Source organism: Rhipicephalus microplus, chromosome X (assembly GCF_043290135.1).
Source record: "Rhipicephalus microplus isolate Deutch F79 chromosome X, USDA_Rmic, whole genome shotgun sequence".
NCBI lineage: Eukaryota > Metazoa > Arthropoda > Arachnida > Ixodida > Ixodidae > Rhipicephalus > Rhipicephalus microplus.
Genome location: NC_134710.1, coordinates 200,674,236 through 200,692,957, shown reverse-complemented (window position 1 = coordinate 200,692,957; position 18,722 = coordinate 200,674,236). Strand labels below are relative to the sequence as shown.

General features: G+C 42.4%; 1 protein-coding gene across 1 annotated transcript; it reads left to right on the top strand.

Moving 5' to 3' along the window:
* Nucleotides 1-13,599: 13,599 nt before the first annotated feature.
* LOC119187688 (uncharacterized) lies at nucleotides 13,600-18,351 on the top strand. The gene is made up of 3 exons (XM_075881367.1): nucleotides 13,600-13,632; nucleotides 14,373-15,031; nucleotides 18,166-18,351. Exons 1-2 carry the CDS (start codon nucleotides 13,621-13,623, stop codon nucleotides 15,021-15,023), a joined length of 663 nt encoding a protein of 220 aa, XP_075737482.1. The 5' UTR covers nucleotides 13,600-13,620; the 3' UTR covers nucleotides 15,024-15,031; nucleotides 18,166-18,351.
* Nucleotides 18,352-18,722: the final 371 nt, after the last annotated feature.

Genomic DNA, 18,722 nt, shown 5'->3' with positions numbered 1-18,722 from the left:
ACAGCATCAGCGTCTGCATGACGTCAAAACTCGAATCACGTGCTGAGGTTTTGATTGCATTGTTTGTGCAATGTACGATAAGAGTGTCTGTTGTTGCTACTTGGGAAGTAAAAACAGCGCAAAAATATAGAAAAGGACATAGGAAGAGACGACACAGCGCTGAATTCACAACTAAACTTTATTGGAAGATACACGCACATATATCAGGCATTCTACCCGGTCACGTGGAAAACCAAAGGCGTCTGCGCATCAAGGCAAACAAGGTACGAAACAAGCCTAATCATATTGAACATCAACACGTGTGTAACAACCGAGAAAAAACGAAAACACACTTTCCTACTTGCCAAAAAACACACGCAACAGTCCCTAACAAACTAACAATCACTTTAACATGCCAGCACTGAACCAAGGTACCGTACCGAGGTGTTGATGTTCAATATGAATAGGCTTGTTTCGTAGCTTGTTTTCCTTTATGCGCAGACGCCTTTGGTTTTCCACGTGACCGGGTCGAATGCCTGATATATGTGCGTGTATCTTTCAATAATGTTTAGTTGCGAGTTCAGCGCGGTGTCATCTCTTCCTATGTCTTTGTCTATATTTTTGCGCTGTTTTTGCTTCCAAAGTATGAACCACCAACTAGCCCAACTTTCGCTATTATTGTCTGTTAGTATTTTTGCTTTATTGTCAAACTGTGCCGTATATGTCGTCACGTGCTTGTGACGGTGAAGGAAGCGAAGCGTGGCGGGTAAAGATGAAACGCTTCATTGTCCCGAACTTGTGCATGCTCAGTAAAAGAAGTAGCACTCAAAGTGCTGCGAAACATCCCGCACGAATGGCGGCCGTCGGTAACCTCATCGGCCGTAAGGTGCATTGACATTTGTACATATAAAAACGAAGATTACAGCGTTACCATTGGTGACAGTGTTAGTTCCCGGGTAAACTCTACTATTCGCGTTGTGCGCGCGGTCAGAGGAGCCCTAAATCAAAAGAGCCTAAAATAACCACGAAGATCTGCATCCCAGCACAGAATGCGCAAGGCAGTGCTTATGCGTATAACAGACCGGTTACACAAGAATAAATAAACTGCGCATGTGATTGTTTAACTGTGTTGTTCTGTGAAAGGTGACGGAGGTGCCATACAAGGCCTTTTCAAGAAATGCGTTCAAAAAGACTCAATAGCTGGGGACTGCAGTTTTTTTACCTTCTCGCAACCTTCGACATTACTGCCATATAGAGGCAGACGTATTACGACAACTAGACACCTAAATTACACCAGTAATAAAAAAATATGATAACTAAGTGGCAAACTAGAGAAAAGAGGTGGTCGGGCCCAATGAGAACATTTGACACGCTTCCTCTGAAGAGTCCATTATTGCTTTGATATTTAAAAAAAACGTCATTTGTAGGTTTTTGTAGCGCGACGTAATACAATGAATTTCACCAGTGAAAGCGGTGCTGAAGCGGCGAAAAGTGCTATGGCGTCATATTCATTCCAGACGACCGAAATGAGTGCGCGTCATTAGAAACTGCTGGTCTACTTCGCGTTGTGAATGTGCTGGCTGCGCTTGCAATGTTAACACACATTGCCCTCATACTTTAACAAATCCAGAAGATTAGCACCGCTTCAATAGTTGTCAGAAGATGTGTTATCAATAGACTCCGGATCTTTAGGCATCAACAAATATGATTTAGGCTCAGAAAAGTGGCAAACATCACAATGTTTATCATAAATATAAGCAAAACCAATCCTTACATAAATTCAAATATTTTCAAGCAAGGCGGGCTCGACCTCTGTGCACGACCGCAAAGAAATGTTATTGTTTGTGGTGGCAAAATAAAATGACACCAACAGTAGATATAGCCGTTGAACTGTCTCACGAAACTACTGGACTAATGACGACCACTTGACTTTCAGCTAGCACTCTGCTCTCACTGACACTCATTGGTCACCTTGGTTTAGCCGAGCATCACAGGTAGTGAAACAGACATGAAAGAGAATACTTGAAAGCTGGGAATACTGATTAAAAATGCTATTTTACGTTCATTTGACAGAAATAAATTATTATACAAGAAAAACAAACAAATACAGGCGAGATGACGATTTATTAAAAAGTTAACGAGTACTTAAATGACAAATTCAACGTGAGACTCTGGCAATTATTTCGTATACAATGACATTAACCAAATTGTACAGGCAAGGCATGCGAACACTGCGAGAAATACACTTTCGGTCATTTTAAGTGCCATAGGTCGGTAAAAATGCGAGCTAACCAAAACTCACCCATAAAATATATTTTGCCCTTGGGAGGGATTTTGACGCAGATTCATCAAAAATTTCCTCAACTGGACTCCCCCGAATTCAAATTCACTCAAAATCTTCACAGCTGGACTCACTCGGACTCAGATCAAATGGAATTCACTCACACACAACCTCACGACTCAATTTAAATCTGAGTGAGTTCGAGTGAGCCGAATCATGAGTACATTAGTGGACACTTATCTTTTATGAACATAGTTTCAATGCTCTTTAACACTAATATCTCGCTTAATCGGTGCTCTTTTGGGCCTCGTTTCTAGAATAAGCTCACTTTCAAAGCTGTGTACCTCCGCCGGCGGAGGAGGGTTGGGCCCAATGGTGGTCGCGAAAACTAGCGGCGCTGCAGTCAGATCTTCCGCTACTCTCGGCACAGCGTCAGCTACGACAGCGTACCGTTGTGGTCCACCACACTGTTGCTTGCGGCGACTTTCTTGCTGTGCTGTTATCAAAGTTATTCATTTGTCATGCTTCCAGTCGACATTCTCACGTCGCATTTGTGAATTGCTCAAGTGGATACGCAGAATGTCGCCTGTAACGATTGCCCTTATTTGTTGTTCATTGAAAATTGGCTAAAAATCGATGTTGCATTTGTATTTGAGCAGTGTGCATTGTGTTTAACGTCAAAGTATGGGAAGTTCTACTTGACTGAGCCTTTTCAGCGTATTTTTTAGGACGATTGCTACGATTTTAGCCACAGCTGCCTTGCCTAGACAAAAAACGATTCCAAATGCCTGTAAAGCCTTAAACAAATTGGCTTAGTGGATCACAGAAATGTTGCACAAAAAGTGTACTCATGTTTTCTAGTAATCACAAAAACGACGTTCTCAAAAAAAAAAAACAGTACTCATGCTTTAGACTGTTCACCAGACACGTCTTAGCGACAGCTACCCATCAAGAGCAGAGTGCAAAATTTCACGGAAGCTTCACCTTCTTTCTAGCAATTTGCACCTTTTCAGAAAGCTCCCGGTTGGTTTTCTTGCAAGAAAAAAGACATTCTCATCACAATCTAAAACTTCACTACTGCAGCCATCCAGTTATCATCACAAGCGGTACAACTCTAAAGATGCAGCGGCAACAACTCCAACCTTTCAAGCACAATCTAAAAGAGGTCCCCTATTATGAGATTTTCTTGAAATGCCTCTATACAACTTTCTCAACTGATTTTAATGTAGAAAACAGGCCGCGTAAGGGACGATATAAGCAGCCTTCTCGGAACTTAGTGAGTGCACTTTTATGTAGTTTTGCGACGGCTGCCCCATGGGGTATTTGGCAGGAATGCTAGGCACTCTTTGCACGTGGTCACTTATTCAACTTTTCTGTGAATCCACATATGTGGTACACTTACGGTATGTTACTTCCTGGTGCACTACACAGCATCGGGAAGAAGTGACACTGGATGTGCGACACCCCGTTACCTGCTCTAAGGTTCAGAAATGAGTACACTGCTATTGAGAAAATATCTATTGCTGTGATATGAAGGAAATGTAACAAAACCTGGTCACTGGTAAAATATCACTGATTATATACGACTGTGTTAGTATAGAAGGAAAATGTTGCTACATGCATGTACATTAACATATTAAACATGCTTAATAATATATATTAAAGTAAAAGTATCCGCTGCTTTGAAGGCAGCATGACATGTGACAATTGTTCAAATGTCAATTTGGTGCAACTTTCTGAGTATCTTTCGTCGTGTTGTTCGTCTTGCCTTTAGTCTTGCTGTTCTATTTCTGGTGGCTCCTCCGAACTAGGCACTGGGCATTTGAGGGGCGCCATGCGTTTTGGGGAGATTGGTGACTTGGTTAGGAACACTCTGGCTTCGATATGAGAGTTGGAATTGCTGGAAGCAAGCGCAAAAGGGTTCCTGGCAAGAGCTCCCACTTTCCGCGTAAAACAAAAACGTCTTGTCCAGCAAATCATGATAGTAGTGCATTACGATGTCGTCATTCTCATACTGAACGTCATACACAATGTGTGTTTGTCAGTGAGCTTTCTATCTTTGCGACACAAAGCTTGCTCTCACCTTTTCAATTGTGTTGGAACTCGTCGAAGGCCTTTCACAGTGAAAATATTTGATTTATACCCAATTAAAGTAACAAATCAAGAACTAATTTTTGCATACAAATTATTCACTTCAACCTGGCGTATTGAAAACCTCGACTATTGCAACATGGTCTCACCTTCTCCCGCTCATCTGGTCACTCTCCTGGGTTATTTTTGTTCGAAGTTACAACTGTCTTTCAGTGTGTTCCTTGATCATGCTCTCAAGTTACGTTTAAGAATGAACGACTGTCTTTTCACGTAAAGTAATAGTTATAATATTTATACACTGTATATTAGTTGAACGCGATAGGATTAAAGTGCCTGTTTCACAGAAATTCCGGAGTAAGAGTGGTGCGTTGGCGTCTTCTGTTGTGAGCGAGGAAAGAGCACCATGTCCACGAGAAAAAAATTAAAAATGAAGAAAGAAAGGTGTAATTAGTATAAAATGGAAAAAAAAAACTTCTGCGCGAGTGAGAACTGGAACCCAAGATGTCTGCGTGCCAATCAGATTTACTACCACAAAAGCACGCCATTGGTCGGAATTGATAAAAAAGAACAGTGTGATTATCATATAGTGTAAGTTCTGAATAAAGTTATGTCGAACGAAAAAATGAAACGAAACCTTATGTTTACACCTCCTTTCTTGACGCTGTAAAAAGAATATTTTTAATGCACGCAGTATTACGTGGTAGAACTGTGGAATAGCGCAAGGCGTCAAAACATGTGAAATGCGCAAAGAGATGGGTGTTTCAAAGACCAACTCATTACAGAGCGCTCACACCTATGTTCGCGTGTTGCTTTACGCACGTATAGTCGGCCCTTCGCATATTCGGAAAAGGAGCAATAACGGCGTAGTCAGTAATTAACTATTCTACTTGCAGTAGACAATCTACGATAGTTTGGTACGGCCACTGTTGCACGCACAGTCATTCGCTCCCTCATGGCACGGTTGCGGCATACACCTAGATCGAAGGTAGGCTGATAATTGAGAAGATGATCCGCACAGGACCCAGTTACGCTATCTCGTTTTACTCTTGCCCATCACCGAAGGGCGCAAGAAACTGGGGGAAAAATTGGCCCAGTATCTGCATGTTACACTACAAATGTCGCACTGTGTTACACTGCAATGCTTTTCGTGCAAGCGTTGCATTGTCAGCACAGCGTGATAAACGCTATACGGTCCTTAGAATTACTTATGTATGCCTTTTCTAGTAAAAAGAGACAATACAGAATATTGACCAGTTGTTATGGTGCCTCAGATATGCGCAATGATTGCTTTTTAATTGACAATCGCACAAGTATATATGAACGCTGAATCTTGAGCAATATTGGTGGGCGCTGCGCATGGGGTCGGCCGTTCGGGGTATCGTTTGGTGCCGTTTACAATACCAATAAGAACGGACAAACAGACAAATGTACAGACAGACAGATCAAAAGTTTTGCGTTGAAGGTCCCCAAGAAAGACTATCGCAGTGCTGCCAGCTCTGGGGAAATCTCCCTAGATCTAAGGGATTTTGGTTGTACTTAGGGGCAAAGGGAAATTTGTCAACATCTAGGGAAATTTTTCGCTTCCACGTGAAGCAAGCAGATCAACGGAGGGACCTCCCGCGCGCAACCTATTTTTTGTTCTTTCTTCCATCTTTCCTCTTTTACACCCCCTATAAATCACTCAAAAGCGATGTGCCATGCAGGCCATGCCCAGTAGAAGTTCCAAGGGGTGAAGGGGGGCGATAGGGCCGGTTTTTTTCTCTAACGCTGTGTCAGCACTCTCCTCTCCCCACTTCATTGCGGTTCATTCTGTGCCATCCGTGTTCGACGTCGATTGCCTAAATTCTGGTTCGAACCAAAAAAAAAAGTGCTCTACACTATCCTATTTTCTCGCCTTTCACCCGTAGCATTATTTCATTTTGTTGTGTTTTTTTATTAGTTTCTCTTCTTTGCGAACGCTGTAACGTTGCTGGTGAGCGGCCCCGTGGAGCCATGTGGCTCCGCCAAGGTAACTAAGGTTTCTTTGAAAAGCGTGGCCAGAGCAGTAGGCTGTATGTGTGCGGTTATCTGCACAGCTAAAAAGAAACATTGAAAAAAGAAAAGTGGCTGGTGGAAGAATGCAAAGATATATTTGAAACGAGTGTATGGCAGTCAACAATTCTAATAAACATATACTTTCGTAACCATTCAGTAGGTGGCAAGTGATGAAGTGCCGCACGGCATATATGCTTTTATGGTTAAACTATTTTTCGTCACAATATCTTGTATCAGATATCGTCACAAAGCTTGAGAGTACGTTTTTCAAGACATTATTTATCGTTTAAGTAAGCGTGCATCACTTCATGTTTTATATGAACACCACCAAGCATTTTCTGCAAGAGAGTTGTAACAGAATTGAAAAATACCAGAATCGGTTATTTTTTAAATCTTGCTTGCCGCAATATTTCACGTACTGCACTTTGTATGCTCGCTATTATTATTATTATTATTATTATTATTATTATTATTATTATTATTATTATTATTATTATTATTTATTTATTTATTTGCACGCTATTACAAGTGCACTGTATTACAGTGTAAGATTTCTGTGCTTTGCGGTGAACAGCTAGCAGTGTTCCTAAAAGTTAACTTGATAGTTTATCCCTTATTCGGCCTTTAAATATGCAACGGTTTTTGCTTTGGTGACTTGTATAAAATACTGCGACACTACATGTCTTCCCCTTCCCCCCTAAATGTGGTAATTGCTTGTTTTGCGATATCATAGGATAAAATGTTTTTCAGAGTTTTCATTTTGTACTGCGGCATTTTTTCACCTTCAGCATGTTCGTTTTAGTGCATATTCTCAAACGAATGCACTATTATATTATAAAAGTGAACTTCGAAATCGTTTTCCACAGCACAAACACATTTGTCTTCGAAAAACCACTCTCCATGAAAATCTAGGGAAATATAGAGAATTTGTTTACTGCAGAGAGAGAAAAAGTGGCTCTGCATAAATAAATAAATAAATAAATAAATAAATAAATAAATAAATAAATAAATATGGACACAAGTTGTGCAATGCTGAGTCGTCATTGTGGTTAGAGTCTGGCGCACAGCAAGTCAGCGTACTTCATTGTAGATAAATGTGCTCCTCCTCGCTACGCTTCACACACGATAAACTCGTTTTCGCACAAGAAATGACGCAGTGCCTAAAACAGCCCGAGAAGGTACGTGTGTGAACACAGCACACCATTTGTGGTAACCACTTGCACGTCGCCGCCGCGGATCACAACACGCGCGCTCCGGGCCACGGGAGCAAAATCTCACTGCAGCGCCACTAGTTCTCGCGACCGCGACGCGGCCCGCCTCTCCAGCGGAGCTTTGAAGCTGAGTTTATTCTAGTAACGATGCAACTGGGCTCCTTGAAGTTGATCTCGTACTTTTAAATATGAGATACCAGTGGGCGGAATTCAGTATGGGACATTTTTTTTCGAAAGAGGTAGCACAGAAGAGCTATCTTCATCGAGAATTCGAGGTAAGAGCTTCAAGGTGAGAAGGGGGAGGGGGGGGGAGTCACAGCACCATCTTCTTCGTAACTTCCTCTTCCGATTAATAAAAATTGAATTGGCTTATGAACTCTGGTGCTTTGAAGTGTGTGTGGGACGACGTGAGTAGAAACATGAGCCAACGCGTAAGAGATAGTAATGCTGAAGCTGAGTTATTAAAATCATAGATCAGCGAAAAAAAAGCAGAGCTCACTCAGACCCACTCAAGAAATACATCTTGCGTTTAAGGCTCACTCGGACTGAAACTCATGAAAATATTACTACCTTAGACTTACTCAAAAGCCGACTAAAGGCTCAATTCGAGCCTGAGGGAGTCGACTCATGAATGAGTTTGCCGACCTATGTAATGTGCACACGTTGTGAGGAATCTCTTTGGATATAACACCGTGCGAAGTCTGACAATCACGACAAAAGTTGCTGAAACAAGAGCAAACTACGACCGTCTCCAGATTTAAAATTGTACCTTGTGTCACCGAGAATGACCTCGAACGCTGTGGAATGCTCGACGGCTACAGCTAGATGTTATTGAATTGCAGCCGTACGCGAGAACAATCGACGGCTTAAGCCACGTTCAGACTGCATTTACATCTGTCATAAGTGTCGTATCACGTAACAGTGCTCGTCGGCGTAGTTAGCGACCTGGTACGTCGGTACGACACGCTTTTTTTTACAATGCGCAAATCAACACTCTGAAAGTACGTTGCGTTCTCGCTCTGCAATTGTTACAGCCTAGCAAGGTTTTCGTGTTTGGGTGGGCCGATCGGGCTAAAGGGCGAAAAGATATAGACGTGTCGAACATGATAATCAACTCACATCACATCTGCCCTCTAGTCCGATACACCAACAGCACAGAAACGCTACTACGTGGCTTTCAAGACGCGCATGAAGGTACAGAATCTGTACTGCACGTGGTGTGACTTGAGGTGAACCTACAAGTGCAGTATCCTTTTAACAAAAGGTATAAAGCTTAAAAAATATTGATGACCATTTTTGACGAGCAAAAATAAATCAGCAGTTGTTCACATGAAACACGTGCTTTTCTATTTTTTATCACACTGTGTTTTCATGCGTAAAGCTTAACCTATAAAATACCAGGGCTAATAAATCACATCAGTTTACTCCTTCCGTCTAATAATCCCTGACTAAAACTCTCGCTAGAAATTGGAACAGTCCTGTAGTATAAAAAATCCAGTCGATGGATTTTATAGCAAACTGCGTTGTTGATTACTTGTTACAATTATGGTGCATAGCATCACCACTTACTTATCATGGTTCGCTATTGTGTAGTATCTGCCCCGCCTCTGTTATATTCAAATTAGGTTTTGTATGGTCTCACTTTATTTTTAAATAGATGTATTATTGCAGAGTATTTTTTTATTTTGTACCTTTTCTGAAGTAGTGGGGGATAGCTCTTTGCACGGAAAAACCCTAGTTAATTCGTTGAAAATAAGTGGTTAAGTTTACTGTAAGTACACCATTCGTACCGTTCAAGTGTTCGCGACGCATGAAAAGTTCGATCTCGTCATTACACACTTAATAACTTCCGTGTCTCATAAACTGGAAGAATGCCCTGCGATATTATACGAAGCAGCAGTTTTAATACAAGCTGTATAAACTGAGAGCACTCCAGTTTCATTCATGACGTTGAAGGCTAGACTGGCGCTTGCCAGTTACATAATTCTTCCCCATCTTCACACCGTTACGTGATTGAAGATCGTGGAGTTGGGCGCAGGTCTGTTATTGTTGAACTGATGACCGATCTGGCCATTGACTCAGAAACGTTGTCAAAAATGGAATGAGCTACCAGCTTATCAGATGATGTTGGCTCGTAAAGCTTGCAATCACCACTACGCAGCGTAAACGTAGCTTCACTATGCAACAAAGCTTCTTGCTTATGATACATATAATATGGAAATTCTACTTTATAAGTCCAATTAGGATGGTGTACTGGCAAAAGAGGGATTAGATGTTGCTGTTCTGAACCTTGTGTTAGCCACGGCAGACGGGTTCTCTACTCGTGGTGTGCATGCAGGAGACGAGTGCACAGTTGTTTTCTCTGAAGCATGAAACATAGCAAGCGATACTAGCATAACAGGGTTACAAAGCACGCTCCATATTTAAAGATTGCCTATTTAATGCTCGATGGAGTGCCGGGTGGCTTCTAAATATCGGGATATGCACCCAGACAGGCACTGTGTGGTTTTCCACGAGACGCATTCGCAAAAGTTTGTGCCACGCTAGAACGAATTAGGAGTTATTATTTGGTGAAGTTAGCTTGACTACTTGAACACAAAGCTAAACTTTTATAACGTGCTGTTTGTTGGTGGGGCTACGAACCAGAGAAACATTGCGGGAATCGTTGCAGCACTGTAGGTGCAGATGTGGTGTCAGCCTGGTGGGGTGAACACGTTCGTGGCGAAATGAAGATGCGTTAGACTCACTAGGCTGTACGCGAGAAATATTTCCAAGCAAAACTAGTATCGAGTAATATGTGTGACTGGTGATAGCCAGTCATATTCTAAAAATAATCCTCCTCGCCCACAGCTGACGCGCACAAAAAAAAAAAATCTTCACTGGCCTCAGTTTGCCCGACCTTTGAAGGGCTCATGTTTTTTTTTCATGTATTCATGTATATGAGGGGTTGTTGCATAATTCATAATTCATGTATATGAGGGGTTGTTGCATTCACGGCAGCTCCGAATACTACTTCTCACATCGCAAACGAAACATTGGGTAGAAAAAAAAAACACCTGCAAAAGTAGCACACGTACATCGAAAACGTCCAGGGTGAGGCACTCAGACTTCGTCTTGGATTACTACGCTGCACATTTACAGTGGAGACCATCTCAATCGCCAGAGATCATCATCCACAGCGGAGACTATCGAAATCGCCAATTATCATTCGGCCTCAGTGCACATTACTCTAGAGGTGCTTCGAGCGAATATTAGGCACAATGCTCACGCCCCGGCCAACCACCTCGCTTCGCTTCCAGAAGACCGACCGAGTGCCTCTTTTCTTTAAGAGAGTATTGAGTTACCTTGAGTGCCTTCCAGCAAGCCAAACACCTCCAGAATGCATCCTGACCCCCCCCCCCCCCCCCCCCCCTTGGTGTTCGGACCGTCCAAACCAACGCTTGACAGTGCCGGGAATTCGCAAAAAGGCGGATCTCTCGACATCAGCTTTGAAGACGCTGACTATATACTAATGCTGCACAAAGGATACAAACACCACATTAAACTTTATACGGTTGGTTCGACAAATGTTAGGGAATCTGAAGCAGCTGTGATCTTCCCAGAAAAATCCGAAACCACCCAATTTCGAACGTCTCACAAAACAACCTTGACAGCCGCAGAGCTCGTTCCGTTGGGCACTCCACAGGATTGATCAAGAAGCAGCTCTAAAATGGTGCATTTTCACCGATTGCAAACCAGCTCTGTATTGTATTTGAGCTGCGCTACGTCGTGGACTTCAAGACCAATTGGTGCTGGAAACAAGACAATTGTATGAACTAGTACTACAGAAAGGACATGATGTAACTTTTCAATGGTTACCAGGCCACTGCGGAATCGTCGATAACAAGCATGCTGACTATGCAGCAAAGAACTCTCAGAAAAATGGCATGATGGATCCCACTCCACTAGTAAGAAGCGACGCCGCAGCAAGGATTAATCAACTCGCGCACGATGTAACCAGGTCTCTGTAGAATACGCCCGGATTTCTACACACCCGTCTTCACTGTATAGACCCATACTTACGACTTTCCATTCCATCTGGGTTATCCAGATCTCAGACAATCGTTCTCTGCCGTATGTGGCCTGGGGTGTCTGCTTGTCGCATCGGATGCGCAGACAGTGCTGCGTGTGATTATTGCGGTGCTGACGAAACCATCGAACATACTTTGTGCCAGTGTCCTTAGTACAACTGGCAGAGACAGTCCATGTCGCTAGTGTTTGCACGCCTCGACGACTCGCCGCTTTCCAAAAAATTAATTTTGGAATGCCGGAAAGATGGAGCTTCACGCCGAAAAGCGACGAAGGCCCTCCTGAAATTTCTGCGATTAACCCGCCTCGTCGAACGTTTGTAACATTTTAGTGTGTTTGTGTGTTTTAGCTTCCGTCCCGCTGTCTTTCTCTCATTCCCTTTTCCTTACATTTCTGTGTCTTATTTCCCCTTCCTCAGTGCAGAGTAGCAAACAAGACACCTGCTTTCTGGTGAACCCCCTTCCTTTTTTCATACCATCTCTCTCTCTCTCTTTGAAAAACATATAGAAATAGCCGAAAATATAAAACTACAAATTGGGTAAACCAAAAGCGCAAGAATTACAAATTTTCGAGTATGATATCAGGTTCAAGTAAGGTTTGCAGGATAAATTGACATTGCATATATTTGAATTTTCAATACAAAGCAGAAATAAGGCTTGCGAGGCTATGTCGGTGTTTGTTCATGTCGTATTAGGCTTCTCCTTGCTCGCCGCTGAAAGAAGGAATAACTAATCAGCAAAGTCCTGCTTATGTACTCTTTCCAATCTTCTTGCGCCACACAAAACACGATAACCAGAAAACTATTGAAGAAATGCGATAAATGCATGAAATTTGAGAGCGCTATCATTTACATCCACGCTGACACTATATCTGAAACTAGAGCCAGCATGACATGGGTTTGCAAGCTAGCACTGGTGGCGTAGCCAGCAGTGGGGGGGGGGGGGACACCAGGCCCTGGCTCTGCCCCCTGAAGTAATATTTTTGCCAGAGCATGCATAGCCCAAAATGATACTCAACCACATCTATCTATTTATCTACCCAGCCCACACTTCAGGTCACAGAAGCTCCCCCCCCCCAAAAAAAAAAACAAACAAACTCAGCCTGCCCTCCTGGCCGGCATCCTACTGCAATGACCATACCACTTGCTCTCTTTCCGGTGGTGCACCCATACATGCATTCACCATGTGTGGAGTGGTCGCTTAATACCACTTTGATCGCAGTAGGGAGCACTGTGAACGAGAGCTTTCGAAATAGCTTTCGCCTTCTCACGAATGCCCTTATGAAATCGAGAATGACGTTTCAAAATATGAGATAACTGGAAAAAACCGAATGGCCAGAAGTTTTAGCGGGGAGTGTTCATTAAATTTATCCAGACTTATTTGGAATCACGGAGTGCTCAATACAACTAACTTCAATTAGAACCATCCATTTTGCGCCAGCCTTACTTTTTACAAGACTTTTTCGAAAAATCAGAAATTACAAATTAGAGCTCGACAGGAAGTGATTAAAGAGATTCAATAGTCTCATTCCGTGCTGTTGTCACCAGTGTAATTTTTTCAAAAACACAGGCCGACAATTGTTTCTGCGCTCAGCCTAGCAGCATCTGCAGGTAAACGCTGCTTCTCCAGTGCCACTTTCCGACTACAGCCGCACGTAGCCAAAGTGCGTTTAAAAAAAGAAAGGAAGTTGGTTCATTGTCTTGGACCTTGAGGCCTCTTTCTCGATCGGTGCTGTGTGATCTGCTCAAACTTTGTACGTCGCGAAATACGACTACCGGCAAGAGTCGTCTTCCCTGTTTCTTCTGACTTTCCTTAGATAAGCTTTCGATGCCTGCGAGCACGAAACAAGATAATTCACGTCTCCATGCGGAACGCGCTACGCGTGCTACCCAGGTTTGTATATAAAAGGAAGTACGAAAATTCGAGGCCCGATCACTTCTTCGACAGCCTGCCCAGAATGCGTAGCTTGGTAAGACTTCCAGTGGTTGGCTCAACTGAAAAACTTGCCTTTCGGCTAAGCTAGAGAAGCCTAACGAATAGACAAATAATTGATTGTAGGGTAAAATAATAAGTGCGAGTCACTACTATTGCCATATTACCTTGAAACTGCACAGCACTGAGAGTGCTCTTTTCCTCTTCCTTTTTCATTTTCGGGCCGCAAATCACCAGTCTCCGAATCGCCAGACAAGACAGATGCGAAAGAGTTCACCGGCTTCCGTCATTTTTATTCATTGAAATGCTATTCCTTTGCAAAAATTGTAACCAACAGCACGCCTAATCAAAATATACAATGGTATATTTTGGTTGGCTACTTAATCCTCAACGGCAATGCCTTTCAGCATCTCGTGTTAGCTTTCACTTGAATCAAACGTTCATTATTTATTCTCCCATGATGCCTCAAATATCACTGTGATAGAGCGGCTAGAGACTGGTGAACTGATACTGCATAAGAGCATGGTACAAATGACAGAAAGTTACAAGTGTCGCATGCACGCGTAGATGTTATGCAAAAACTCTTAGGTGTGCTTATTAAAAAAGAAAATGATTCCTTGTATGAAAGCCTATATTCATGCCCATGGTGTTATAATGCACACTTACAATAAACATCCTAAAAGTGTTGAAATATTTTAAAAATGGATATACCAAAGCTTTTCAGAGAATAAAATTACCTGTATATTCATACTGTTTATATTGCAATGCTCTCTCCAGGGAACCATCGCCGTTCTTACGGGCCTCGTGGCGACGGCCTACGCTGGTGTCGATGGAGTCCTTGGTGGTGGCCTAGCAGGCGTTGGCGTTGGAAGCAGTGTCGTTCTAATAAACTCCGGAAGGGGAGTCGGAGTCGCGAAATCTCTTCCGGGTCCAGCGTATCTCATCAAGAGCATAGACCATTTGCACAGAGTAGATGATGGACATGACGTCGTCGTGCCTGGTAGTGTCGGATGTTTCGTCAGCGGTTTTGTAGGTGGCTACGAAGGAGGTTATGGAGGTGGCTACGGAGGAGGCTATGGTGCAGGCTACGGAGGTGGCTACGTTGGAGGCTTCGCAGGAGGCTTAGGAGGAGGATACGGAGGTGGTTACGGAGGTAGCCGTGGAGGAGGCTTTGGAGCAGGATACGGAGGTGGCTACGTAGGTGGCCACGGAGGAGGCTTTGGAGGAGGATATGGAGGTGGCTACGGAGGTGGTCACGGAGGAGGCTTTGGAGGAGGATATGGAGGTGGCTACGGACGTGGATCTGGCCGTCTTTCAGGCTACGGAGGCGGCTACGGTGGCACCTTCAGAGGATGCTTCACAGGCAATTATGGAGGAGGCTTCGGTGGCGGCTATGGTGGTCTTGGTGGTTACAGCTATAAATGGTAGCTTTAAAGGTGGGTGACCAATTTCTGTTATAAATGGCAGCAAAGGTGTGAGGTCACAGAGACTGCCACATTAAGCCCGAGTCATTCTCTCTTTTTTTTCCAGCTTTACTTCATACCTCGTGCAATAGATCATTGAATTCACTAGTTTGACGCTCACTGAATCAGATAACCGAACATTTTTCTTCATAATCAACTCAATAGTAATGCAGTAATAGTATGCATAAACTTTTTTGGCGTCGCGTCTGGCCAGTTTTTATCACTTTATTCTTTGCCCTTCTAGCACTAATTAGTCATGTATGCAACTACTCTCACACTTTCAGTATCAGTGAGCATTGAAATGTAGCCGCACACACACACACACACACATACATACGTTTATATATATATATATATATATATATATATATATATATATATATATATATATATATATATATATATATATATATATATGAAGAAGCTCTTTCCAGGCTTTCCAAAAAAGGCATTTCTAAAGACACAGAATTGCAAAGTGCCCAAGTTTTGTTTTTTAGCAAAAGGTTGCACAGCTAAAGTTGGATGTGTTGAAGTTTATAAGGACACTTTGATTACGTCAAAAGATCGCCAATAAAAGACATTCTTTTCATATCTTTGATATAAAATCATTTTATCTGTACAGAGTAGAATATTGCCCCACCGCGGTGTTCTAGTGGCTAAGGTACCCGGCTGCTGACACGCATGTCGCGGAATCAAATCCTGGCTGCGGCGGCTGCATTTCCGAAGGAGGCGGTAATGTTGTAGGCCCGTGTACTCAGACTTGGGTGCAGGTTAAAGTACCCCAGGTGGTCAAAATTTCCGGAGCCCTCCACTACGGCGTCTCTCATGATCATATGGTGGTTTTGGGACGTTAAAACCTACATATTAATCAATCAATCAATCAATCAATCAATCAATCAATTAGACAAAAATATTGTGGAAGTTTTAGTTGCGTGTCATTGAGGAACCGCTCACCATCTCCCTGCACTCATAACTGATGTGCCACGTCGTCAGAGGCTCCGCAAATGTTTGCGAATTCAATAAAGTCTCAAGCTTTGTTGCACAATATTTCGAAATACAGACACTAAAGATAAACTTTAATTACATTGCGAGGGAACACGCAGCACTAGTAAGAAAACATTCAGAACACCTAGAGTGGAGACTGCCAACTGTTTGGTTTTGGAGAACAAGAAACAGATATTTCAAGCACAAACCTCGACACGTCCGCAATATTTCAATCGTACATGTGCCAGCCTAAGATAGCGGCCAAATGTACATTGAAAACCGTGGCAAAAATTTAACTGAACTTTGCGCATGTGAAGAAGCACGAAGTAACGAAAGTGTGTTTAGAATGTTTTTTTTGTGCTTAACTTGAGCTTATCGCACATTTTCAAGCAAGTTTATCAGCAAGAACGAACCAGCCTGCCAGAACATATTACTGCCCACTGACGAAATTATAAATCTCTCTCAGACGACTATTTAAACTTAAGCGGGAACGCTTGCTATTTAAAGAAAATATTATGTTTGTATACTTGACTTCGCAACGGAAGAAATTCTTAGAGAACGCCAGGCTTTCGCGGTAGGCGCAGCACAGTCACAGCGAAAGCTAGAAAAGCGGCCTTTCAGAGTCTTTTTAAAACACTCATTAAGTAACTACTGCAAGCACACTTTCTTGGTACCCTCTAGGGCATTAATAATAAACTTTTAGTAGTATTTTGGGCCGAAAAATAGCATACGTATTCGCTATGCCATTTTTCGTCCTCCTTCTGAGAAATGTAGTATCCACAAAACACTTGCAAGGAGTTTCGTGCCAAATGTGCATGGAGTAGCTGACGACGATGAGGAATGATGGCTGAAGTGTGTATGCGCCCCAGTAAATAGAAAAACAAGAAAAAACTTTTGTGATGGTTTGGAGTATTGCACGGCCCACTCGTTACGCTATTCGCATTGTGCCACAAGTGGTCGTTCTTTCGCTGTTGTAAAACGCTTTATAAGTTGTATCATCACGATTGTTTTCCCGACATTAAGCCTGCCTAAGGCAAGTCTGACAACAAGTCACAAGCACCAGTGTAGCTCAGTGTTAGAATACTGGGCGGACAACCAGTGCACCTGGGTTCGAGCCACACTGTGCCATTGGTGCTAGGCCATGCTTTCCTAAGGCAAGTTTGAGAACAAGTTATAAGCACCGGCGTAACTCAGTGGTAAAATATTGGCCTGGAACGTAGCGGACCCGGGTTCAAGTCCCATTGGGTCGTTAATGCAAGGTTTTTCTTCTAATTTCGCGTGATGTGGTTACGAACACCGGTGGCGACGGCGGCAGTGGGGGGTGACGGCAGACAACAGCTGCGCGTGACCCGAAAAGTGATCTCATAACAGCTTTCGCTGTAAAAGATGTGTTCTGAGTAACTCAGCTTAGTGCGCTACAAAATAGGTGGCATGAGAGCTGTGATTTCATATAGCCGCATCACACTATATATAACACCATTGCTACTTACACCAATTTGGTATATGAAAAAAAGTTTTTAGGGTACAAGGCCGTGGACGAAATTGTAACAAATAACTGAGGAATGTCATTTCTTTGTGTCACTTGCATTCTATGAACACTTTGTTCACAAGAACTTAATGGGAGAAACAACACCATGAAGTGCTACGGACGTCGCTAATGATGAGATGACATGCAACAAGTGATAGCATGAATGGGTGTTAATAATGGTGTGTAGTAACTCTAAATCTAACAATTTTTTCTTAAGTGTATCAGTGCAATTTCGCAACCTGAAAACTGAATTTGTTACATTCCGATACTTAAATTACCATAACGAAATGAATCAATTTCGTCGAATTACACGAATGTTTTCATACGCAGTGTTATGAATAATAGCAATAGACGATTCTGTAGTGTAAATTAAAAGTACACATTTTGACCAAAATCATTTTCTTCGTACCTGTCGCGCGAAATAAACGAGACACTGACAACAAATGATTTGTGCCGCAAGTTACCAAATTATGTACAAGATCGTGCCAACCTATATATAAAAGTAAGCATAGTTTTATTTTATTCATGGACCCGCACTCATTCAGCGTTGCAATATGAACTGTTTACGATGTCATATTTCGTTTCCTCTTTCCAGGTTTCGATAAAAGGAGGCGATTCATGTAATGTGCCAGCATCTGTGCACGTGTCATCGATTCTGATCAAGTCATTCATCACGTAATAGTTCATAGAGCCCTCTATGTGTATACAAATGTAAATAAACATCACATCATCACTCTGCGAAACACGTGTAGACGAATGAATTACGATAAAATCAAACTTTGCAGCTTTTCTTTTACACCCACGTCGAAAATAAATTTACAGGGTGTTCAAGATAATGTTAGACAAATATAAAAAAGAAACAACAAACTACTGGCATAGCATATATATGCGAGACCTATAGGTTGATTGATGACCTGTGCTATACCGCCGTTAACAAAATATTTGTTCTAATTGTAGATATAATGAGTAAGAATTCATAAAACAATTTAGAGCTAAAGTATTGCGTTAGCAGATACATTCGATTTATTGAAGAAGCTCCTCTTCATGAAAACCCGCACAGCAAATCTGATGATATGGTCATATGTGAACATCGAATGGCATACCGTGTAATCATAATTTAGCAGGTACACGAAGTCTGGATCCGATCTGCTA